This window comes from Mustelus asterias, chromosome 28 (genome assembly GCF_964213995.1).
Source record: "Mustelus asterias chromosome 28, sMusAst1.hap1.1, whole genome shotgun sequence".
NCBI lineage: Eukaryota > Metazoa > Chordata > Chondrichthyes > Carcharhiniformes > Triakidae > Mustelus > Mustelus asterias.
The window spans coordinates 11,017,529-11,043,753 of NC_135828.1; the positions used below are offsets into that span (position 1 = coordinate 11,017,529).

A 26,225-nucleotide genomic window follows, 5' to 3' on the forward strand; every position below is an offset into this window, starting at 1 on the left:
TCTGTTGTGGTTAAATACGGTCGCCTGATGAAGGAGCGGCATTCCGAAAGCTCGTGCTACCAAATAAACGTGTTGGGCTTTAACCTGGTGTTGTGAGACTTCTTACTGCCAGTCCAGCGCCGGCAACTCCACATCATGGCCTTTAAAATGGTTCATGAGTTGACACCCAAGTTTTGGAAGTGGAAGGTAATTTGGCCTATTTTGGTGTCCAGAATGACCCTTAAGGCTCCCATTCAATTGGTTCTTCAATCAATTCCAGGGATTTGGTCTCCACTCTCTCCCAAGATATTCATTCCATATGTTCATTACTCTTCCTCGTGTGATGAATAATTTCATGGCATTAGTCATACATTCACCTTTTCTTTTGTTTGAATCTGTTCTCCTTTCACAAGTTAATATTCTAGATTCATCTCCACTGGCTTAACCACCTTAAGATTCCACTGAAACATGATCTGTCGGATACCTGTTTTCCAGGCTAAAAAGTTCAAATTTCTCCAGTCGATCTTCGTCAAACTGGTGAAACGAGGTATCAGACCTATTTACATTCTCTGCACTGCCTCCGGTGCTTAAGAACATAGGACTCAGCGACAGGTGTCGGCCATTCGGCCCCTTTAACCTGCCCTGCTATTTGATAAGATCATGGCTGATCCGGTTGTGATCTGAGCTCCAGTTTTCTGTCTGCCACCCAACCCTTGACTCCCTTATGCATCAAAAATTTTTTGATTTGATTTATTATTGTCACATGTATTAACATACAGTGAAAAGTATTGTTTCTTGCACGCTATACAGACAAAACATACCATTCGTAGAGAAGGAAACGAGAGAGTGCAGAATTTTCAAATCCTCTAATACGGCATTGAATAAATTCAATAATACTGGGAATGCTTGAATGTCTGTCTCCCTGTGTCTTGGTGATGAGAAACAGGCACCACATTTAAAGTGAGGCCTGATCAGAGCATTGTCCACTGTGCTGACTATAATTCAACCTTTATTGGTTTTGTTCATTGATGCTCTGCCTTGATTGGACGTAATGCGCCTATTAAGCCTCCAAGTTTTCTCTTGACTTCTACTGTTGTTATTTCAACACCATTCCTTGGACTAAACTTGTTGCTTCATTTTTGTTCCTACATGTACCACCTGGGAAGTTGACCCACAATAAAATCATTTACACTGTTCTTCTCACCTGCTTATCTCATCCAATACCCTCTGTAATTTCTCTGTAACCTGCTTGGTGCCCACCCTAACTTTGTACCACCTGCACGCTTTGCGTTGGGTTCCTGAACTCAAGTCGTTGATGTAAATGAGAAGCAGTGACTTCCGATGTGAGTTTCCAACTACACAGGTTATTGGTTGCAGCAAGGAAGAAGGGGACTAGGAAAGTGTCAGGGGGCTCATCAGTGACGTCTAGAGTTGTGGGAGCGACATTGAAATGAGACAGGCAGCAGGACAATGGTGCTTTTGAGGAATGGGGGTTGGTGGGAGAAAAGAGGAAAGTGTGGTAGGGGAAAAGCCACCAAAAGGTAGGGGGGACACAGGGGCCAAGGGTGTACTCCACTGAACTGACAGCCGAGATTATGCGCTCGCTACAGAGTGAAACTTGAACCTACGACCTTCTGAGTTTAAAGTGTGAATGTTACCACCGAACCAAGCCTGACATCTCAGAGACAGTGAGCAAAACAGCAACCTGAACAAGCCAGAGGCAGGCAAGATAGCGAGATCCCATTCTTTACATGAGCAATGCATATGAAAGGCATTGCTCATGTGGAGAGATGAGCAGAAAAATTGATTGGCTCCCGCCATTGAACAATATGCACCTGATTCAACAATAAGACCCATTCGCCCCTCTTGCTACACATGAAACCAATCAAGGCTCGTCCAATTGTGACCACTGGGGATCTTCAGGTCAACAGAAAGTTGCCCGTGGCAGTGGCAGGACCCTCTTCTGTGTCACAAGCGTCAGTAAAGCACTGTGCAACCACTCTCCCCACCACCGCTCAAAGATGACTCCCAGATTAATTACTAATAAGAAACCACAACACATCAAGCTAGCAGCCAGCTCCAACCTACAAAAGGACAATAAAGCTGAACCTGCTGGCAAGAAGATTATACATTTCAGGGACGTGTTTAATTACCTTGGTAATAAAATACTCCATTAATCACCCACACACACGTCACTGGATAGTGAGTAGGCGAGGACAATGGTCTGAGTTTCACTTCCCTAAATCTAAAAGCATCAAGGTTAAATGAAACATCTCCATTACTGTGTCCCTGGTTGCAATCGCCTATCTCTGTTCAAACATACCAGGTGCAGCCTCCTCAGAACGGGGTGTTTTTTTTTGTTTGACTCTGCCTTTCACAGATTATCGGAGATACAAGAGACCAGAACAAAAGGTTGGCTGAAACCAGTCTGTTATTTCATGCAGCGCGGCAGGCAGCTGAATATAAAGACAATTCTGAAAGACTTAATAAACCCTTAGATGCGTTCTTCTGAAACTATTCAGCAGTAATAATGGGAGGCATTATTCAGAATTAGTTCCATAGACCAAGAGGTTGGTGGCTCAATCAGCTTTGCCAGTTTCATTAATAAAAAATTAGCAGACTCACCCAGCTAATTAACAGTGGCAATTCCATCTTACAATCTTCACCAAATAATGTTGCTTTATAAATCAACATCCCAAAAAGCTAGTCTCAGCAATGTTTATGTTAATGAATATACATTCAGAGTAGTGCAAACTGACAGTCCCTGTGCCCAACATATCATCAACTTAGCTGTCACACTCCGCACTGCCTCCATTTTCATCAGCAAACAGTGCCTGCCTGGCCACATCCCCAAAGCACAGATATCATTCTTCCTTCTAACCCTGTTCGACTCACTCTGACTTTGGGAGCTGCCAATGGAGCACGTTAGCACTGCTGAGATCCAAGTTTGACCACAGCAATCGGAAGGTCACCAACAGTCCCAGAGATCAGCAGATCTCCAGTGGTCCCAGAGATATGGAAATCACCAATGGTCCTAGAGATCAACAGATCACCAACAGTCCCAGGGACCAGCAGATCTTCAGTGGTCCCAGGGATCAGCAGATCACAAACAGCCCCAGAGATCAGCAGGTCACAAACAGCCCCAGAGATCAGCAGATCACCAATAGTCTCTGGGATCAGATCACCAACAGTCGATGCAATCCTCGTGAATACAATGTATTACCCCTTAAAGCACTGTTGTGGGAAATTATCAAAGAGCAGCTCATTGCTGCATGTCTCTGTATGGAACTTTATACTAGTTTTATTCGCGATTAATGCAATGGCCCTCAGTTTTAAGCTACAGATCAGTTCTGCGGACAGGTGGAAGGGTGACTGTAGAAAATCTGAGCTATTGTGACTGACCTGTGGGGTCCAGGAGGGAGTGTTGGTTTCATGGAGTTCATAGGGTTCATCGGTGGCTGCATGGGCAGTTTACCAGGGGTGTCGTTCTGACGGCTCTTCTGGTGACGGAGTAACAGGAGTCGCCCTAAATCCTCGCACCACGATGACAGGAGAGCTGTGCAGAGAGAAAAGAACCATCATAAGAACCTTACCCTTCCAAAAAGAACTGGTGATGACAAGTTTGAAAAGTACACATTAAGGTCTTTAATTGTGAAGATCGGCTGGGATTATATTTGATGGTTGTCAGGGGACAGCTACTGCTCAATCAATCACACATACGTGCAGTCACAGTGACACAGTCACACACTAAAACACACAACCATGCACAGGTCCAGAGTCAACCAAACACACACAGATGCACATTCACACACACACACACGCAGAATCACACACACCTATCATAGAATCCTTACAGTGCAGAAAGAGGCCATTCAGCCCATTGAGTCTCCATGACTCTTTGGCAGAGTATCCTATCCAGGCCCTTTTCCCCAACCCTATCCCTGTAATCCCACATATTTACCCCCCCCTTATCCCCCAACCTACAGATCTTGGGACGCTAAAGGGCAATTTAGCATGGCCAATCCACCTAAGCTGCGCATCTGTGGGAGGAAACCGGAGCACCCGGAGGAAACCCACACAGAATCATAGAATCATAGAAACCCTACAGTGCAGAAGGAGGCCATTCGGCCCATCGAGTCTGCACCGACCACAATCCCACCCAGGCCCTACCCCCACATATTTACCCGCTAATCCTGCTAACCTACGCATCTCAGAACACTAAGGGGCAATTTTTAACCTGGCCAATCAACCTAACCCGCACATCTTTGGACGGTGGGAGGAAACCAGAGCACCCGGAGGAAACCCATGCAGACACGAGGAGGATGTGCAAACTCCACACAGACAGTGACCCGAGCCGGGAATCGAACCCGGGACCCTGGAGCTGTGAAGCAGCAGTGCTAACCACTGTGCTACCGTGCCGCCTACAGTGGAGTCCCAGCAGTCCCCTGGCCACGGGGACTGCTGGAGACACGGGGAGAATGTGCAAACTCCACAGACAGTCACCCGAGGCTGGAATTGAACCCAGGTCCCTGGTGCTGTGAGGCAGCAGTGCTAACCCACTGTGCCATCATGCCACCCACGCATACCACATGCACACATAGACAGAGTCTCACACACACTAATTAGAGACTCTCCTGCCTAAATCAAAGGTCATCATTTGTGAAACAGACAAAATGGAGGCTTCTTCATTGGGACTGTTTGCTCCTGAATCAACAACCAAACAGCACACAATATCTACCATCCCTGTGCAGCTAACCTACCCGCATCAAACTGTCATTTTACATGTAATTGTTATTTTTATGTCTGTGGAACAATGGTGGTAATTTACACCCATCTGGGGCACACTTCCAATAATCCTGCTAAGCCTGTTCAAAATTTCTGACATAAAGCTGAAGGATTTATTGATGGCTTGAGTGGCTTTGCTCTGTACTTTTCTGGCTTTTTATTTATTCCAACTCATTCAACACAAGTGCCTAATAAGAAGGATCAGAGACGCAGAGCATTTAACTAAAGTGCTAATGTCTTCAGAGGGAGCTCAGCTACAGAATCACCTGCTTGGGACCCTTCCTCACGTAGATTTGTCTCACTGGAGTTTGCAGGGATGTCCTTAGTGTTGGGCAACCTCAGCATTGTCTTTGTTACAGCTATCCTCGAATAAATTTAAGTTTATTTATTAAGGCTTACATTAACACTGCAATGAAGTTACTGTGAAAATCCCCTAGTCCGCACTCCGGCGCCTGTTCGGCTACACTGCGGGAGAACTTAGCACGGCCAATGCATCTAACCAGCACGTCTTTCAGACTGTGGGAGGAAACTGGAGCACCCGGAGGAAACCCACGCAGACACGGGGAGAACGTGCAGACTCCGCACGGACAGTGACCCAAGCCGCATGTCAAACCCAGTCCCTGGCAGCGTTACAAATGAATATGGTGTTATATTATTCATTAAGAAGTAACTAGCTGCTATGAGAATGTAAATGTGAAGTGCCCCATTGTCCTATTGCACAGCAGTCATGCGATGACAGTTTGCCAACTACACGGAGAAATGCAAGATATACACTCAGCAAAGCCTTAATGTTTTCAGTCTAATGTCTGATTCTTTCGAACTTATGGGAAACAGAAGACATGACATATGGGGGCGGAGAGGTGGCACTTCAGATTGCGCAGTGGAATGGCCAGTGCTGCTTTCGGTTTAGTGAGAGAAGGGCTTTTGTACATCTGTCGCTTTGTCACATCTCCAGCTTCACTGGGCACCTCAAGCGCCGAGTGAAGGCAGTGCCAGTTCAGTTGGCATAGGTGGGTGGCCTCACGAGCCCTCGCGCCAGGGAGAGACTGGATTTCCACCAGGGATTCCTGCCCACAATCCAGCGATGCCTGCTGCCGGAAAGCACAGCCGTGGATCTGTCAGGTGAGAGAGGTGGGATCAGCCCCTACCAGGTCAGCCTGGCAAGACTATTTCTTGCCCACCCCAAAACATCCAGGTTCACAAAGAAGCTGCGACAAAGGATGACATCGGGACTGAGAGGTTCTAACCGTCAGGAAAGACTTGAACAGCATTGTTTCTCTGGAGAAGTGAAGGCAAAGGGGTGACTTGATAGATAGAGGTCTTTAAAAGTAAGAAGGTTTCTGATAGCAGAAACGCAAACAAGGTGTGTGTGTGTGTGTGTGTGGGTGGGGGGGGGGGGGGGGGGGGGAGAGAGAAGGCGGGCAGATACCAAATTTAGGGATCATCAACCTAAGATAGCCACTAATAAATCCAATATGTAATTCAGGAGAAATCTCTTTACAGAGAGTGGTTAGAATGTAGCACTCACTATCTCCAGGAGTAGCTAAGGCAAAGAGCATAGATATATTTAATGGGAAGGTAGACAAACAAGGGGGAGAAACAACTGGGAGGTTACTTGGTGGGTTTCGATGAGTAAAACGGCTCTTGTGGTATATAAGCATTAGCATGGGCCAGTCGGGCCAAATGGCCTGTTTCAGTGCTATACATTGTATATGATTCTTGCACTCAGCTCAATGTACTTTAGTAAGGCGCTGCATGACTGTTGAACTCTCCGGTACTGAGCAGTAGCTCCCCAGCATGGCTGTACTGCCCTTGGACAGAAAATGGAGGTGTCGGGGACATCATTGGAAGGGGGTTTCATCGAAGTGCTAAAGAGATGAAATTCTTGAAAGAAAAAAAAAACCAGGTTTCCTATTCGAGATGTTGCCTTCGTTAGTTCTTTGTAGTAAATCCAGGGCTACAGTTTTGAAACATTTTTCCAACCTGTTTAGATGGCCCTCATGGTTGATATTTAATTTTGAAGTTGCGTTGAATCTTCTTCCATTGTGTCTTCCAACTGGGGAGTCAAGTGGTGCCAGTACTGTGGATAGCCAGAAGGTGGCAGTCCCAGCAAACCTTTAAACCATCCGAGCCTCACCAACTGGGGGGGTTACCAATAAGCATTTGATCACATCAGATGGATCACTTCTACGAACGTGTCGACGACAAGCAGCCCTTGTCTTTTTTTTCTTACCCCCCCCCCCTCCCCACCTGATACTATCACTGCACTGCAGATGTCATTGCTGTCGAGCACAGCCGCTTTGCATCAAGCGCAGTGCTGACAGTGCTACCGAGAGGAACAAAGTACACATTGAGACAACGGGGGCAGCAGCCATGTCAAAACATACACACACACTGCAGCCTCCACAGCTCTAGCGGCCCCTAGACTGCTCTCTGTACGGTATAAACCGGCCATTTTGAGAGAGAGCGAGAGAAATGAGCACCAGCAATCTGTGTGTGCGCACACACACAAACGATGTGTCTGCTTGACGTTGCAGGCGACAGGGCAAAGCACTGCATACCCACCCACCCCGGGCATTTCTCTCCTTTTGTTTTTTTTTTAAAAAAAAGAAAACCTCTCGTTTTCAGATTCTGTAGATCCCGCGCAATATCTGCACTGGGCTGGAACTGGCCGTCGTCGAACATGGAATTAGAATCAGAGTCACGAAATTAAACATTCCCCGAGAGGCCGATTTAACTGTACCCCCCCCCCCACCCCACCCCCATCCCACACACTGCCTCCAACTACCCCGCCCCCCCCCCCCCGCAACCATCTGTAAAACTAGCTCACACACGCATTGTGCTCTTAAGCTGAAACGGCAATAAATTATTCATCTTCACTTGTAATTTTCTCCCCGTCATGGGCTGCCAGCAGCAGAACGAATTGACATTCACCGAGAAACAGAGTGTGTGTGCAAACTGGCTCCCTGCTAAACAGGCAGACTGTTGAAACAAAATGGCTCACTTGCTACTTAAAAGGCTAAACCTCAGTCTGTGTCACAAAAACACACGCCGTTTATTCATACATGTATTTTCAAATTATATTTGTTGCGCTTAGCTCTTGTGATAAGCAATGAATCATCCACTGAATCCCCGGTACTCAATAAACTGGGAATTTAACCACACAAACCTACAAAATTAGGAGCAGGAGTAGGCCACTTGGCCCCTCTCGAGCCTGCTGCCCCCATTCAACAAGCTCATGGCTGATGTGATTATAATCTCAACTCCACATTCCTGCTTACCCCCAGATAACCTTTCACCCCCTTGTTAATTAAGAATCTATCGAGCTCTGCCTTAAAAATATTCAAAGACTCTGCTTCCACTGCCCTTTGAGGAAGAGAGTTCCAGAGACTCACACCCCTCGGAGAAAAAAGTTCTCATCTCTGTCTTAAATGAATGACCCCTTAATTTAACACCTAGTTTTAGATTGGAGGAAACATCTTCTCCACATCCGCCCTGACAACACCCCTCAAGATCTACAAAGGTTTTGATTAAGTCACTTCTCACTCCATTAAACTCTAGTGGATACAAACCTAACCTAACCTCTCCCAACTTTCCGCATAAGACAACCTGCCCATTCCGGGTATTAGTCTAGTAAACTTTCTCTGAACTGCTTCTAATGCAGTTACATATTTCCTTAAGGGTGGCCGCGGTGGTTAGCACGGCTGCCTCACAGCGCCAGGGACCCGGGTTCAATTCCCAGCTCGGGTCACTGTCTGTGCAGAGTATGCAAGTTCTCCCCGTGTCTGTGTGAGTTTCCTCCGGGTGCTCCAGTTTCCTCCCACACTCCAAAGATGTGCAGGTTAGGTGCACATCACGAAAGATGAAGATCTGTACATTTGCTTTTGTCCAGTAAGGGTATCCAGAGATGTGGAGCTAAGGTAGGAGAATAGGTGTCAAAGTTCAGATCAGCCATGATCTAATTAAAAGTCTTAAGGTTTCTGAAGGGCCTACACCTGTTATTTTGTACTTGGGGAGAAAGGGAAACAGAAAAGGGCCAGGAAATAGGGATTAGAAAGATGGAGCTGTCATGATAAACAAATCAGTAGAGGTTCAATAATCATCCTATAATTGAAGGCAATTTGGTCTGATTGAAAGTAGGGATAGTAAAATGGGTTTTAATATGGTATATGGGCGTTGTAATGGGTCACACTGTGGGTAGTGTTGTGGGTTGCACCAAGGGTCACGCTTTGGTCGCACTGTGGACAGCACTGTAAGTCACACTATGTGCCGTGCTACGGGTTGTACTGAAGGCTGTTATTGTTAGACACTAAGTGCCAAGGTTCAGGCACAAATATTACCTCATTGGGTGAGAAGTGGAGGATATACTTGTGGAATTGCACGTTAGTGTCAGGGGGATTAGCAGGGGTAAATATATGGGGTTATAGGGCCTGGGTGGGACCGTTGTTGGTACAGGCTCGATGGGCCGAATGGCCTCCTTCTGCACTGTAGAGATTCTATGATTCTAAATAAGGAGACCAATACTGTACGCAATACTCCAGATGGGGTCTCCCCAATGCCCTGTACAGCTTAGGCATATTTTTGTAATCAATTCCCCTCACAATAACTGTTGACATTCTTTAGCTTGCCTTATTACTTGTTGTACCTGATACTAGCCTAACCAGACATACAAGCCGGTGCAATCAGGGCAGGAATAACAAGATCACTATAACCAAGTGTTCAAGCGTCAGATCAAGCCCAAGATCAGGTGCGATGGCTTCTCTTGTCAACTTGGATCTTGATTGTCTCTTTTGTGGGAACCATGAATTGGATTCAATTTGATTTTTTTTTGGAGCAGGCAAGGAGCGGGATAATGCCTTGCCTGGTCTGCTCCACGCTTTTGGCTTTGTAACTTTAAGAATGGAGGAAAAATTAAAAATCCAATTTCCATCTTTCTCACACGTCTATTCTTTCTGCTTCTCACTCTCTCTTCACTTGCTGCAAAATCTTAAACCCATTTCTAGATAGGGAATTCAGAACTAGAGTCACTAGTTTGTAAGTGGGTTCAAAATGAATTCATAAATAATGTCTTCAGGGGAGATGGAGCTGGTGGCGTATTGGCAATGTTGCTGGACTAGTAATCCAGAGATTTAAGCGAATTCTCTGGGATGTGGGTTCAAATCCCACCATGGCAATTAGTGGAATTTGAATTAAATTAATAAATCTGGAATATGAAGCTAGTGTCAGAAATGGTGACCGTGACAACCATCATTGTTCTAAAAGCCCATTTCGTTCACTAATATCCTTTAGGGCAGGAGATCTATTGTCCTTACCTGGACTGGCCTTCATGTGACTCACATCAATGCCCTCTGAAATGGTCTGGCTTGAAACCTTTGAATGGTGTCAGGTTCAAATTACAGAACCGTGGCACAATGAATGGGCTGAATGGCCTATGCCTGTTCTAAGTCCTATGTTCATTCAGCCAAGCTAGCCTCTGCTTCACAGGGGCCTCATCACAACCATCTTCATCTAACCCATTCAGCAAATGCACAGTGTGGCACGGTGGTTAGCACTGCTGCCTCACAGCACCAGGGACCCGGGTTCGATTCCCGGTTTGGGTCACTGTCTGTGTGGAGTTTGCACGTTCTCCCTGTGTCTGTGTGGAGTTTGCACGTTCTCCCTGTGTTTGCGTGGGTTTCCCTCCGGGTGCTCCGGTTTCCCCCCACGGTCTGAAAGGCATGTTGGTTAGGTGGATTGGCCGTGCTAAATTCTCCCTCAGTGTACCCGAACAGGCGTCAGAGTGTGGCGACTCAGGGATTCTCACAGTAACTTCATTGCAGTGTTAATGTAAGCCTACTTGTGACACTAATAAATAAACTTTAAACTAAACTTTATGCTGGGGATTAGTTGAAGCTCGAAAGATGGAGATCTGTAGATTTTCTTTTGTCCAGTAAGGGTATCCAGAGATGTGGAGCTAAGGTAGGAGAATAGGTGTCAAAGTTCAGATCAGCCGTGATCCAATTAAAAGTCTCAAGGTTTCTGAAGGGCCTACACCTGTTCTTTTGTACCTGGGGAGAAAGGGAAACAGAAAAGGGACAGGAAATAGGGATTAGGGATTATGTCTCAGTGAGTAGACACCAAGTGTGAAATTGTACAGAGAAACTTCTGCTTTCCGCTTGGTACCCCAACCGCATCACTGCTCTTCACCATTTTAAGGCATGGCGTTGGGTATCATAGAAACAAACTCACACTCTGCCCTGCCTGGGGCAATACCACTGTAGCTTGGAGTAAAATCACTGTCGGATAAGACAAAGTGGAAGTAACTAGTGCAACCTTCCAATAGTGCAAGAAGTGAACCAAATCAACATGAGTAACATCAACCTTTGAGAATGGATCTGTTTCATACAGGACGACAGGGCAAATTCTGGAAATGTTTCACCCTACAGCACTCACTAGATGCTGCTGCTATTGAAATGTTGAAACACTCTCCAGACATCGCCACTAAATATTTACTCTCAAGCAGAGCAGACAGCATTATCGTTCTGGGATGAGGTGGCAAGTGGGAGCTCTTCCGGACAACTTCAAGATATGTCAGTGTCTGTGCTACATCTGCGCGTCAACAAACAGCTCTGTATATTGTGCTGCCTTCTGGAACATCCCCAGAATCGTGTCAGAACCAAGAGAAAATACTTTTTTTCGGATAAAGTAACAAGCAGTTCCAAGTACTGCTTCGTGTCTGATGCTTCAGGCCCCTTTACAGTTCCTCAGTAAAAAGAAATTAAGCTTGATATTAAATTCCGGCGCTAATTGTGAAATGTAATGAGGTAAGACGTAGCAAAGATTCAAGCATAAATCCCAAATGAAAACTTGCTTCTGGGGATGTAGACCCTGGTACTTAGTTATCCTGGATGGTGAAGCCAGCATAAGTGAACCACTTGAGCTTTGAGTCTTTTTATCCTGTAGTCATGACAGCACTTGATTTTCATGAATTCCAATTCTCCTTTCCTCCATCTTTTTGACACCCACATTCCATAGAACGTCTGTCTCCTTTTTAAAACAACTCAACCGATTCTTCATATGATCGTCAAAGGTGTCTACCACATTCACGCAACCATTTGGAATTGAATAAAAGCAAAATACTGTGGATGCTGGAATCTGAAATAAAAACAGAAAATGCTGGAAAATCTCAGCAGGTCTGACAGCATCTGTGAGGAGAGAATAGAGCCAACGCTTCGAGTCTGGATGGCCCTTCGAAGGGTCTTCCAGACTCAAAACATTGGCTCTATTCAGGGGGTCATCCAGACTCAAAATGTTGGCTCTATTCTCTCTCCACAGATGCTTTGAGACCTGCTGCGATTTTCCAGCATTTTGAATGGAAGTCCTGTCTCCTCATTGCTGCTTAATCATGACACAAAATCCCCAAAAAACAGGACAGTGAACCAGAGATGGCGAACATGATGTGGAGATGTCGGCATTGGACTGAGGTAAGCACAATAAGAAGTCTCACAACACCAGGTTAAAGTCCAACAGGTTTATTTGGCAGCACTAGCTTTTGGAGCCCCAAGCCCCTTCTTCAGGTGAGTGAGGACTCGTGTTCACAAACAGGGCATATAAAGACACAAACTCAATTTACAAGATAATGGGTGGAATGCGAGTCTTTACAGGTAATCAAGTCTTAAAGGTACAGACAATGTGAGTGGAGAGAGGGTTAAGCACAGGTTAAAGAGATGTGTATTGTCTCCAGCCAGGACAGTTAGTGAGATTTTGCAAGCCCAGGCAAGTCATGGGGGCTACAGATAGTGTGACATGAATCCAAGATTGCGGTTGAGGCTTTCCTCACGTGTGTGAAACTTGGCTATCAGTCTCTGCTCAGCGATTCTGCGTTGTCGTGTGTCGTGAAGGCCGCCTTGGAGAACACTTACCCGAAGATCAGAGGCTGAATGCCCATGACTGCAGAAGTGTTCCCCGATTGGAAGGGAACACTCCTGCCTGGTGATTGTTGAACGGTGTTCATTCATTCGTTGTCGTAGCGTCTGCATGGTCACACCAACGTACCATGCCTCGGGACATCCTTTCCTGCAGCGTATCAGGTAGACAACGTTGGCCGAGTTGCAAGAGTATGTACCGTGTACCTGGTGGATGGTGTTCTCACGTGAGATGATGGTCGGTCGGTGCGGTTTTTCACTGTGACACGTCGGAACTGTCGATCGATGAGTCGAATGCCATATCCTGTTCTTATGAAGGCGTCTTTTCAGCGTCTGGAGGTGTCTGTTGCGATCCTCCTCATCCGAGCAGATCCTGTGTATACGGAGGGCTTGTCCGTAGGGGATGGCTTCTTTAACGTGTTTAGGGTGGAAGCTGGAGAAGTGGAGCCATCATCTCACGTGAAAAACCGCACCGACCGACCATCATCTCACATGAGAACACCATCCACCAGGTACACGGTACATACTCTTGCAACTTGGCCAACGTTGTCTACCTGATACGCTGCAAGAAAGGATGTCCCGAGGCATGGTACATTGGGGAGACCATGCAGACGCTACGACAACGAATGAATGAACACCGTTCAGCAATCACCAGGCAGGAGTGTTCCCTTCCAATCGGGGAACATTTCAGCAGTCATGGACATTCAGCCTCTGATCTTCGGGTAAGTGTTCTCCAAGGCAGCCTTCACGACACACGACAATGCAGAATCGCTGAGCAGAGACTGATAGCCAAGTTCCACACAGAGGAGGACGGCCTCAACCGGGATCTTGGGTTCATGTCACACTATCTGTAACCCCCATGACTTGCCTGGGCTTGCAAAATCTCACTAACTGTCCTGGCTGGAGACAATACACATCTCTTTAACCTGTGCTTAACCCTCTCTCCACTCACATTGTCTGTACCTTTAAGACTTGATTACCTGTAAAGACTCACATTCCACCCATTATCTTGTAAATTGAATTTGTGTCTTTATATGCCCTGTTTGTGAACACGAGTCCTCACTCACCTGAAGAAGGGGCTTGGGGCTCCGAAAGCTAGTGCTGCCAAATAAACCAGTTGGACTTTAACCTGGTGTTGTGAAACTTCTTACTGAATAGGGAGAACAACAGAGCTGCATCGTTATAGCGCCTTTTAGCATCTCAGAGTATCCCCATTTACAACCAATGGAGCACTTACTTTTGAAGTGTGGTCACTGTTGTGATGTGGTAACCTTTATGCACAGAGCAAGCATTCACCAACAGCAAAGTGTCAATGCCCAGATGATGTGTTTTTGTGTTGATTAATGCTTGGTGAATGCTTCCCAGGACACTGGGGCCAGGATTTTACAGCTCCTCCTGACCAGTAGAGTATTAAGAGTCCCACTGAGGTAAATGGCAATCTAAATGGCAGGCTTTAAATCACTCCCTTGCTCTTAAATCATGGGATTGTATATGCTATCTATGTGTACGCATAAATTGAAGACTGCAAAACCAATGCAGCTGAGAAATGATCCATGCCGATCCATGGACCTCATCATGTCTTTCCATTGAAACCACAGTAGCAATAAGCCATTCCCTACAGATCACAACCCATCAACTGGCAGTCCCCTCACCGTTATTGTTGATATAGATGCTGTTCCGAGATCGTTGCTCTGCGCCTATCAGAGATACCCCTTGTGCAGAGTTCTGATCTTAGCCACATCTTTTGAAAGGTGTGAGAGAGCCAGACATCAAAAGGACTCATCTTGCACCAAGACCTTGAGGCTCCAAAACCATTCTGTGAACTGACACTTTGCAAGAGCCAGTCTTGCCCAGACAATGAACCAATTTATAGAAACCGCAGCAGGTACAAGCCACACCCGAGTCACGAGCTCTATGATTAGGCTTAGCTTTACATACCGACACAGGAACACTCCTGTCAGGAGCTGCCTACTCTACTAACTACATCCCCAGTGGCTTCGTTCTTTCTGCTACACGTTGCAGATATTACACTACCCAAATACCCAAACCAGGGCAGGACTTACTCAGTTAATGGTAGGGCATTGGGGAGAGTTAGAGAACCAATGAGATCCAGGGGTACAGGTTGAAAGTGGAGTCACAGGGTGGTGAAGTATGCTTGGTTTCATTGGTCAGAACATTGAATACAGGAGTTGGGACATCTTATTGAAGTTGTACAAGACATTGGTAAGGCCACATTTGGAATACTTTAGGATCATCACCACCTGTGCAAAATCTGCCTGCTGGGCCCCGGCACAACTCCAAGCCGCCAAAGCAGCTATAGACACTTGGCTGACGCATACTGTTGGGGAGTTCTTTGACTCCTCAAGTTTAAATTGTGAAAACTGGCCGCAAACCTCTGAAAATATGCATCGATGATACTACTATTTGGAGTATGGGAACTTGTGCTAGCAATTAAACATGGGCGGCAGCAACATGAAGACTGGATTAGGAGCCAGGTAGAGATGGAATTCCAGAAGAACCAAACCCAGTTAATATCAACTAACAGTTTCTTAAACTGCCTCCGGTCTCTATAGATAAGCAGCCCCAATAATGGATTTCCTTTTCTTTACCAAGAACCATCTGAACCCTCATAAGATGATCAGGTGAGATGGTGGTATGGTGGTAATATCACTGGACTAGTAATCCAGAGGCCCAGGCTGATGCTCTGGGGACAAGGGGGTCAAATCCCATCACAGCAGCTGGTGGAATTGAAATTGAAATTAATAAAATCTGGAATATAAAGCTCGTCTCTGTAATGCTGACCACGGCAACTATCAAGATTGTTTTATGATTGTTTTTGCTGGCTCACGGATGGTGTTTAGGGAAGGAAATCTGCCATCCATACCTGGTCTGGCTGACATGTGACTCCAGGCCCACAGTAAAGTTCGAGGGCAATTAGGAATGGGCAGCAAAGACTGGCCTTGCCAGCGATGCCCACAACATATGAAGAAATGTTTTAAAAATTCTATCAGAATAGGTTCATGAAAGTCACACAACTTGTGATACACGATGCCCCATAATAAATCTGAGTTGCTCATGGTGAGTGATGGAACAACAACTCAAAAATCATCCTTAATTTGACTGTCTAGAAGGAAGCCACATCTCAATCTGTTCCATTTCTCTGTAAATGGGAACGGTATACAATCACTCTGCTTTTGTTACCTGTGTAACAAGACTTCAAGGTGTTCATTAGTTGTAAAGCGCTGTGGGATAATAACAAATCGTATTTATTAAGGTGTCTTAAATGGAAAGAATACACCCTGAAGCATTTCACAGCAGTATAAGGACATTGATAGGGAACTAGATAAACACAAGTTATTTCTCAACAACAAGAAGGTCTCACCAATTTGCAGGTGAAGTAAATTCTCCTAAACTGTGGATGTAAAGCATTATTGTCCTGGCAACAGCTGTGTTCGAGACAAACTGCTGCTCAAAATATATCCCGACTTCAATTTACTTTCAATGTCGGCAATGGGAGAGGCATTACTCCTCAGTGTCTTTTACAACCACATTATTATTCAGCATCTAGTAGTTCAAGGTGCCTTCAACAGGAAATAGCACCTCACACAAGTACGAAGACACGAACTGGATAAAAACATGGTCCTGTTCTCTTCCAAAAAAAAAACTGCAGGAAAATGCAAGGCCAGCTTTTAGAACAACGAGTCATGGCAAACACTCAATGATTAGAATGAATGATTAAACCCTGTTCTGTTTCCGAGGGAAGATTTCCAAAAGGGCAAAATCCATACCCTGATGGATTTCCTGGTTAGGAGACCTGAACTCAATTCTGTTGTCAGCCGATATCAAAAGTTCACCTTCCTCAGAGGACGGTTCGACACTCAGGAGATCAACCAAGACTTCTGATCGAGTACAAGTGTTCTTGAAAGCACTGGTTGGGAAACAAAGCACGGCCTGGGTTACATTAGAAAAAATGCACATTCGGCTGGATTGGCCCAATTCCAAATTAAAAGGGCCATGAGGATGGAATTGGGTGTGGGGGGGGACGAGGGGGGGACGTGGGTGGCTGAGGGAACCTAAACTTGGGCTGCGGGTTCAAATTCCAATCATTGCCAGAGGATTGGAGACACTGAGGAATGTCACTTAAGAGTACCAACTGAAAACACAAGACCAGCAAAATAAAATCCTACAACAGAATAACAGGAAGTGTTGGGTCGTGTGCACAATGTCAAAAATGGATTTTGCTTGCAGTAATCTTTCTTTCGGAGAAGTGTTGGGAAAAATGCTCGTTACTTGTAATGTTCTCAACTCATTTGAGTTTAAGATGTCAGCCAACCTCACAAAGAACATCAGAAGTGTCCGGAAATGGGCTCCAATTGCTTTTGGACAAATGAGCACACCGTACATTTCCAGGGGCAGAGGCCAGGATCCAAGCATCAAATGCCATGGCAAATTAGCCTAAAGTTTATGAGGACTGGACAATGTTCAGTCTCTTAGCCTCAGAGTACAACACTGATAAATTGTCTGTTTGCCTCAATTGCCAGGTCAACTTTAGCAGAGCGGTGATATTTAGCTACTGGCCATTTGTACATCATTAACTTTGGAGTCTGAGAAGTTAGAACACTTTAGCTGAATCACACTTTGGTGGATGGTGACTGGATAATCCCCAAGATGGCTGACAAAGCAGCACAATCGAAAAAGAACGCTGAAAGGATGTTTTAAAAGTGAGATCAGCTATGCAAGTGACTTTCCTCCCTCCTTCTCACAATGGTCTAATTAAAAAGGCATCAGCTTTGTTGCCAAATTAGGAGTTTCACAAACAAACCCAGCACTGAGCTTCTTAAATGCATTTGCAGATATCTCGTGACATTGCTCACCAGTCAGAAGCTACATGGCTTTATAACAAATGAAGTGCTGTGCCCTGTAATGGTTGGGGCACAATTCAACTACCATAGTGCTGGTTACAATCCGGCTTTTCTCTTCAGTGTCCCAAAGTCTCTGTGCTGCAAGTATGGCACACCCTGAGGACAATAAGTTAATGCTTTTGGTTGGCAGGTGCTTGCAAATTCTCTGGCTCCCAATCTCAAAGAAAACAGCATGGAATAACTGCCCAACTTTCAACTCTGCTGGCACTTTGAAATCTGGTGTCTGGAGTGTGACAGATGCCAGACAGAAAACGCACTCCCCTCCCGAGATGCTGCTGAACAGGTCAGAAGAATGGGTCACTCGACATGGGCAGGAACATTAGTTCAATTGAAACAAAGGTATATTATTGAGCATGCCTTTATAGATAACAAAATCTGACGATACTAATTATTAGGCAGTTTCAGTGAACGTTTTATTGCAGCTTAAGCTGGAAATTGGATCCTTGACATGGTTTCGAAATGGTCCCTTGCTCTAATAATCTGGAGAGATCCTAAGTGATGGCCTTAATTTTTAAAGATGTGTCTTCAAACGTGACAGCAGAAATTTGCATTTAACAGCGCGTGACACCTGAAGTGTGACCGACAGGAAATGCGTACATGAAGTGTAATATTAAAGATAGATTCACTATATTTATCCCTTGTTTAGGGCCTCACCGCACTGTTGGCAAATGGCCATTAAAATGTAAATTAAGCAACACCAAACATACTGCAGACCCTTACGGATCAGAAAGTCCCAGGTTCAGTTCCCAGTCTAACTGCAGCCAAGGTAGCCGCGGGGGCAACATCCCTGCTCCGGAAAAATGGCCTCGACTTAACCATCCACTTGTTTGTGTGCCAGGTCAGGACAGCAGTAAAGCTCAATCACCAAGCTTCCTACAGTCATAAAATCCTGCCGCCAATTACTGTCACTCGTATCTATCTCTCGTTTCTGCCATCCCCTCTCCAGCTCACCTTGTCCATGAGATCCATCCTCTGCTCCCTCAAAACTAACTTTCCTACTAAACTGATCAGCCAGTTTCCCCACCTGCTCCCCATGTTAGCTCACACTCTTAATACCACTAGGCCATCACATTCCCTAATCCTGTAGCACCCTGGCTGAGACTAGCTTTCATTTCCGGATTTAATTGAAATTAAATTCCACCAGCAGCCATAGTGATTTTTGAACCAGTCATCCTAGTTTTGCCTGGGCCTCAGGATTACGGGTTCAATGGCATTACCACCGTCTTCCCCTGAGGTTCTATCCTATTGCCTCATCAGTAATTCTCATTGAAACCATACCCTCAACTTAGTTAATACTGTTTTAAAGTTTATTTATTAGTGTTACAAGTAGGCTTACATTAACACTGCAATGAAGTTGTGAAAATCCCCTCGTTGTTCCTGCGCCTGTTCGGGTACACCGAGGGAGAATTTAGCATGGCCAATTCACCTAACCTGCAAATCTTTGGACTGTGGGAAGAAACCGGAGCACCCGGAGGAAACCCACACAGACATGGGGAGAACCTGCAAACTCCACACAGACAGTGACCCAAGCTGGGAATCGAACCCAGATCCCTGGCGCCGTGAGGCAGCAATGCTAACCACTGTGCCACCGTGCTGCCTAACAGTTACTGCAAACAAACATTTACACTAAAGCTCATCGTGTTATTTAGCTCCGATTTTTCCAAGTGTTGAGAGCAAGGAGTTTGAACTTTTTACATTAACTTTGGGATTAGGCAGAGAGGACTGCCATTTCCAAGTGATCTACGCAGTTCCTGTTTACTCTGCTGCAGAGGAATGTTCCCTAATGGAGGCCAAAGACTAAATAAGGAAACAAACAGAACTTTCTAAACCACTGCTAAACATTAAAAAGTGAACAGAGGGCAAAGTTCATTCATGTGGAAACTCTCAGGGCAGCTCTGCCTACATGGGAAGATATAATATATATCTTACAGCCAATTTGTGACACTGCCCATTCCATGAAACGGACAGTCAAATCGCCCATTTTTTGAAGTGGACAGCTTACCTGCACGGTTTATGAAGTTGTTGGCCATTCGGTTCATTAAATGGGTAGCGGAAAAGTTGCCCAGTTCATGAAATGGCCAACTTTTATGAACAAAAAAATCAAACTTCGTTCACAATTGTACCATCTGCTTACCCCTGCTTTCTATCCTCTTGTGTGTGTCTATTCATTGTACATTTCAGATTCATTGTGATGTCGAAACATTTCAAATTCATCGGTTTAAGTTCAATTCCTTTTGGGATCGCACCCACATCAGATAGCTTACAAATCAATGTTTACAAAAACAGTATAAATGCAATTTATACATACATACAGCAGGATGTTCTTCATCAGATTTAGGGACATCTGTAATGGTTGATCCAGAGATCAGCGCTGGGTCATCCCTGAGGGATGGTCCTAGGGATGTCCCAGGATTGTCCGTATTGAATGATCTGGGGACTGGCTCAGAGTTCTCCATCTTGCGTGGTACAGGGGCCAACCCGGGGTCATCTACGTTGGACGCTTCCGGGGTTTGCTCAGGATTTTCCATGTTGGATGGTCCAGGGGCTGACTCAAAATCATCTGTGGCGGATGGTTCTGGGGCCAATTCTGGATAAGGATTTTCCATGTTCTCCTCAAGAAGTCTTTCCAGTTCTTCTTCTTTAATGGCTGTGGAAATTTTGTTGAGGAGCTCACCTGGCAACTTTGATCTGAGGCCGCACTGTGGCTTGTTTCCAGTGAGTGCTTGGTAAGGAGTCATCTTTAAAGCCTCATGGTAACTGCTGTTCATTGCCCACTGAACAAAACGGACACCAGAGCTCCACTGAGCACAGTTGTTGTCACGCATCCAAGCCATTAGCTTCAGCTTCATGTCACCGTTATTGTCTTCCACCGAGTCTCGACTCTGAGGGTGTCTGGGACGCCCGATCACCAACACCAGTTCTTCCCAGAGCGTTGCCAGTTCGTGGATGACCTGTGCTGTGAACTCCCTCCCGTTATCTGACTGAAGAATATGTGGAGCTCCAATGTCTAGAAATATGAGAAGCAGCTCGTGGGCAACCTCGGCTGCTGTCTCGGATTTCAGAGGACGAATGACGTGGAACTTGGTCAGGAGCTCCATGTAGTGCAGTATGAAACAATAACTTCTGTCATTCATAGTTTGCATGTCAACCAGGTCTACTTGTCCACGTTTATCTAAGTCGTTGACAGACAGAGGTCTCACAGCCACTCCTGTTGCTATCTCCTGTCTGAAACGCTTCTCTACGCATCTCCCGCAGCAACTGATGTACTGTCCTATAAGAGACCGTGGGACATTTGCATACTTTTCAGAAAGTTTCTTATGAGTCTTCTTTTCACCGCCATGTCCAGTTTCAATGTGGGCTTGTCGGATGATGTCCAGGACCGCCTCCTTGGTAGCCATGTACTTACCACTGCTCTTGGTAACCTTGTCCACACCATCTAGAGATGCAAGGACGAACGTTTTCAGGATGTGGTATTCCTCTCTTGGGAGTTTCTGTCCAGTTTTCCCACGCTTGAGTACAGTAATAACCTTCTGTTCATATTCAGCAGACCACAAAACAGCGGAGCTCGCAATACAGCCATCCATCTTCAGTGACTGCAGGGGTTATGCTAGTTAGTATAGATTTCTATGCTTGTACACTGGTTCTCTCAGAGGTGCGAAAGCCATCACATTCGCATCTGGGTATGACAAAGGAGAGATGAACTTGCCACCAATGAACTATTAAGTGGTCCTTGCCACAGGAGCCTTTGAAGTCAGCACCATGTTATTTCCACTTTCAGCCTGGAATTCCACATCTTCCATCACCTGCTGTGTGAGCTATTGAAGTCAAATTGGAAGGTGTAAACAATTACTTTCCACACCGGCGTGGTATTTCACACCTCTGGTCACCTACTGTGTGAGCTTTTGAAGTCAAATAGGCAGATGGGAACTGGTCCTTTTGAAATACATATTAAATTGTACATTATCCACCAATCACCAACTTGCTTCCCAAGATTGACAATATTCATGCTGTTTAGCTTGTACACGGCAAGTGGTTTGAGCAACGATTCCACAAATAATACTCTAAAACTCACACATAACACTGGCCAGTTCATGAAATGGGCGGTCAAACTGCCCATTTCATGATCCATGCAACATGGTTGCCCTGGTCATGAAATGGGTTGCACAAAATGGGCAATTTTACAAAATCCACCTTCTTCCGAGAGGAAAAAGTTATAAAAGTCTGAGATCACGTACCAACCGACTCAAGAACAGCTTCTTCCCTGTTGCCATCAGACTTCTGAATGGATCTACCTACCTTACACTAACTTGATCTTTCTCTACACCCTAGTCATAACTTTAACACTACATTCTGCACTCTCTCCTTTCCTGGTCTATGAACGGTATGCTTCGTCTGTATAGCGCGCAAGAAACAATACTTTTCACTGTATACTAATACATGTGACAATAATAAATCAAACCAAAAATCAAAATCAAAATGGGGTGTGACATAGATAACACGTGCGCACGCCCTGTATTAGAAGAAAAACTGCAAAGGTTCTAACTAGAATAGAAGATGATTCCATTTACACAAAATTATTCCATTTTCAATCCCATTAACAACATTTCCTCAGGGAAAAAACACCCTTCAAAGGAAATCATTTGCCAGCATTGAAAACCTGCACAAAATTGGTGACTGGTACCAAAACACAGCGAGTGCCTGGGAAATTAAGAGTCAAGTTCGATTGCACGATATAAGCGCATAACTCTGAACTCCCAGGCAAAATTAGGTCCCAGTCTCTACCATGGCGGAGTGCAGATTGGAACGGCTGTGAACAGGTCAGGTATTTCCCCACAGGATGGAAGGAGAACTGGGGAGGACTATTAACCTGAGAGCTGCTTTCAGGTACCACCTAGCGAGCACCTCCCAGCAACATCAGGGTGGGCTGGGGAATGCCTACCCTGAAACTTGGATACATTATTAAGTGGGAGAATAATAAGTTTTACCTTCAGAACAAAGATGTAGTTGCACATATTTTAACTTCTTAAACTTTCATTTAATTGATGAAGCTGTAACAAAAACAGAAAATGCTGGAAAATCTCAGCAGGTCTGACGGCAACTGTGGAGAGAGAATAGGTTCTATTCTCTCTCCACAGTTGCCGTCAGACCTGCTGAGATTTTCCTGCATTTTCGGTTTTTGTTTCAGATTTCAGCATCTGCAGTATTTTGCCTTTACCTTGATGAAACGATAACCTCTTTAATGGTATGCAAGTTTAATTGCAAAGGTGAATCTGGGTATTTAAAGGAGAGTAGGAATTTGCATGGGGAGGGAGTTGCAACTCATGGCAAGAAAATATGCTGTGTCCAAAATGTTGTGTGATTTCAAGTAGAAATTAGATATAGCTCATGGGGCTAAAGGGATCAAGGAATATTTGGGGGGTGGGTGGGTGGAATCAGGATATTTAATTTGATGATCAGCCATGATCAAAATGAATGGTGGAGCAGGCTTGAAGGGCCGAATGGCCTCCTCCTGCCTCTATTTTCTAGGTTTCTATGTGGGGACCCCCACACTCCTCTCCAGTGACTGGGTGTGATACAATTAACATATTTAATACAGGTTCATCAACTGTTCATCAGTTGTTTCAATCAGCCCCATAGGCAACAGAAATGTCTGAGGTTTGAGTTATGATTCACAGTCCAGTGTTATTACAGAACCCTTTTTCAAAAATAACCTCACATCAGCTTTATCAGAAGACCTAGACATTTTCAATCTGCAACACTAACCTTTCGCAGTCTGTCCTGGCACCCATAATGCAACCCAAAGCTTACAATTATTCCAATAGCAGCAAACTGACTTTATGAACCTACATTTCTCAATTACATCAGGAGGCAGTTGAGTTATTTACAGGCTAAGTGCGATGACTGGATTTATTTACAATTAAGAGCATGCAGAAGCATGGGAAAGGAAAATTAAGTTTTATAGCTATCACACTCGAATGCATCCAACATGGAGGGTAATTCTGGGAGTTAAATGCTCTTGCATCTTCTGGAGAGGAAATGGTGGAACATCTGAAATTGAACAGAAACCCAGATGCAGCATAATGGCATGCAAACTGAGCAGTCCTCTCAGGCAACCTCTGGTGCCGGGGCTGCTGACTCACAGCGCTTCACATGAAATGCAGAATATGCTTGCCAAGGGAGCTCTTTCAGTGCTCAGCATCAGAAAATCCAGCAGCATCCAATCAGCACAGGAACAGAACTTGTAACTTACACCTCACTGACGTGAGAATTCAACAAACCTTCAAGAAAGTGTCAACCATGGCTGCAGTTAAGGTGAATGTGTCGGTGAATGTGTCAGGACCATTCATCAATGAGAACCTCCCAAAATACTGTTTAGCAATTTACACAAATATATCAGATTAAAAATTCTGAATGAGAGATTACTGTTTCCTTCACCCTTGGACTTCTCAAGTACAAGGGCCGGAATCTTACCACCGTTCACACCAGTGGGATTTACCCTTCCCGGCGCAGTTAACGGATATTTGGCTGGCTGCCAAATTCTCTAACTTCGCTGCAGTGGGAGGATGGCATGAGTGCTGGTAAGATTGCGCCGAATAGCTTCTTTCCCCCATTCAAAGACACCAAGTTGATGAGCTATTCTGTCTTTCATATTAGATTAAGGATGACCAACTATTTTGGAACTGTTCAAAGACATAGGGAGGGATTTTCTGTTGCGCTCCCGCGGAATGTTTTGCGGCAGTGGAATCGGCCCACCATTGGCTGGCGGCGGGATCTTTCAGTCCCGCTGCTGTCAACGGGGTTATCGCTGTTTGAAACTCCACCGGCTGGAAAATCCCGCCCAGTGTCTAAACTACAGAAACCAACTGCCAAGCTGAAAGTCCTTCCCAATACCGACAACTTGTATGTATGTAACATTTTTGGCGTAGCAACACTTTCTATGGGGCTTCACAGAAGTGTTACCGAATAAACCTGGACACTGAGTGACCTAAAGAAATGTTAGGGCAGATGGCTAAAAACTTGGATGAAGAGGTAGGGTTTAAGGAGTGGCATGAAGGAGGAGAGAGAGGTAGAGAAGTAGAAAGGTTCAGAGAGGGAATTCCAGAGTTTGGGATCCATACAATGGAAGGTATGGTCACCTAAGGTGGGAGGAGAGTGAGGAAAATTAGCAAAAGGCCAGAATTGGTGGAGCACACAGATCTCAGGAGAGTTATCCCACAGTCTGAAAGACTAACTCGTTAGGTGCATTGACCTGAACAGACGTGGAGTGTGGCGACTAGGGGAATTTCACAGTAACTTCATTGCGAACTGCGAACAATGTTTTTTCCTTCAATGTTGAAAATCTGAATGATAATCAAGTTACCATTAACTGTGCAGCTCAGTCAGATCCTGATGTGATGTTTGGTTTGAGTTTCCTGACAGCAAATCCTCCTCTTCTAAAACCATGTGAAATTGAAGTTAATGTAAGCCTTACTTGTGACTAATAAATAAACTTTTTTTTTGTGGGAGATTAGAGAGATAGGCATCAGTGAGGCCATGGAAGAATTTGACGACAAGGATGAGAATGTTAAAATCAAAGCAATTTTATTATTTGGTCCTCAATCATCTGCCCCTCTCGTATAAAATCGGGATCAAACATATTCACAGCCCTGTTGCACGGGTCGATTAGGGATCTGCAGTTAATTTGAAAAGGACCATTGGGTTAAAGGGGAGGGTGGACTGGGTCCATAGTGCTGTTTGCTATATAGCAGAGACATGATGTGCTCATTGGTGGACCCGAGGCAAGGAAGTGGCCATGCTTACTATGCCAGCCTGACAATTCACAATTAACCCACATGAAAAAACACTTATAGGATTTTCTCCAAGAATATAAAAATGAAGTATCAAACACAGGTCAGGAAAAACATAACCAAACACTGAGTAATGTGTGGACCTAAACTGCACAAGCTCTGTTCCCTATCCTCTTACTTCAATTAAGAACAGTGAACACTGAATGCTACCAGAGTCGAGTGCTGTTGTTGCTGCTCTTTCACTTGGTCCATTGAGAATCATGCTTCAGCGCATTTGTCCTCAGCCAGATCGTTTCCCCAACCCACATGTAAACCCAGCCAAGACTAACATCGTTACCCTCCAGAGGAAGCAGGAGCTTGCGCTGCGTTTCTCATTCAGGGGTCCAATTATTCTACAATTGTGGTTTCCAGACCGGCTCAGGACAAAAGGACTTCAATAACAAAATCAGGGGCAGTGTTGGGAAGATGCACACTGCTCTCAGGGAGAGGCTGAACATGTGTGAACTTTCCATCACAAAGGAGCAGTGCGAGTGTAAAGTGCGTCATCTATGCCATGTGCATGACTGAACATCCCCATCCATGACGATAGGGTGAAACATGGCTCTGCTCAGAAGTCCTAATTGCTATATCTGGTTCCCATTTCAAATGTGCTCAGACTTTCCATAATCCGCCCTCGTCTTCCCACTTGCAGAATGACTGTATCTGACCAGGCTAGCTCACACCTGCCTCTTTACCTATTGCAACACACTGACTAACTGACGCAGCGAATCTGTGGTAACTGGGAAGGATCTCATCACAAGGATAAATGACGTGCATAGTCTGTGTAGGCTAGAGATAACAGCAATGAA

General features: G+C 45.1%; 1 protein-coding gene across 29 annotated transcripts in view; it reads right to left on the minus strand.

The window, feature by feature from the left end:
• The window catches only part of zmiz1a (zinc finger, MIZ-type containing 1a), a 393,531-nt gene that overhangs the window by 39,037 nt on the left and 328,269 nt on the right, over positions 1-26,225 (minus strand). For all 29 annotated transcript variants that reach the window (XM_078199394.1, XM_078199408.1, XM_078199396.1 and 26 more), the window contains one exon: positions 3,382-3,535. In XM_078199394.1, coding sequence (XP_078055520.1) covers positions 3,382-3,535 — 154 coding nt within the window. The remainder of the gene's footprint in view (positions 1-3,381; positions 3,536-26,225) is intronic.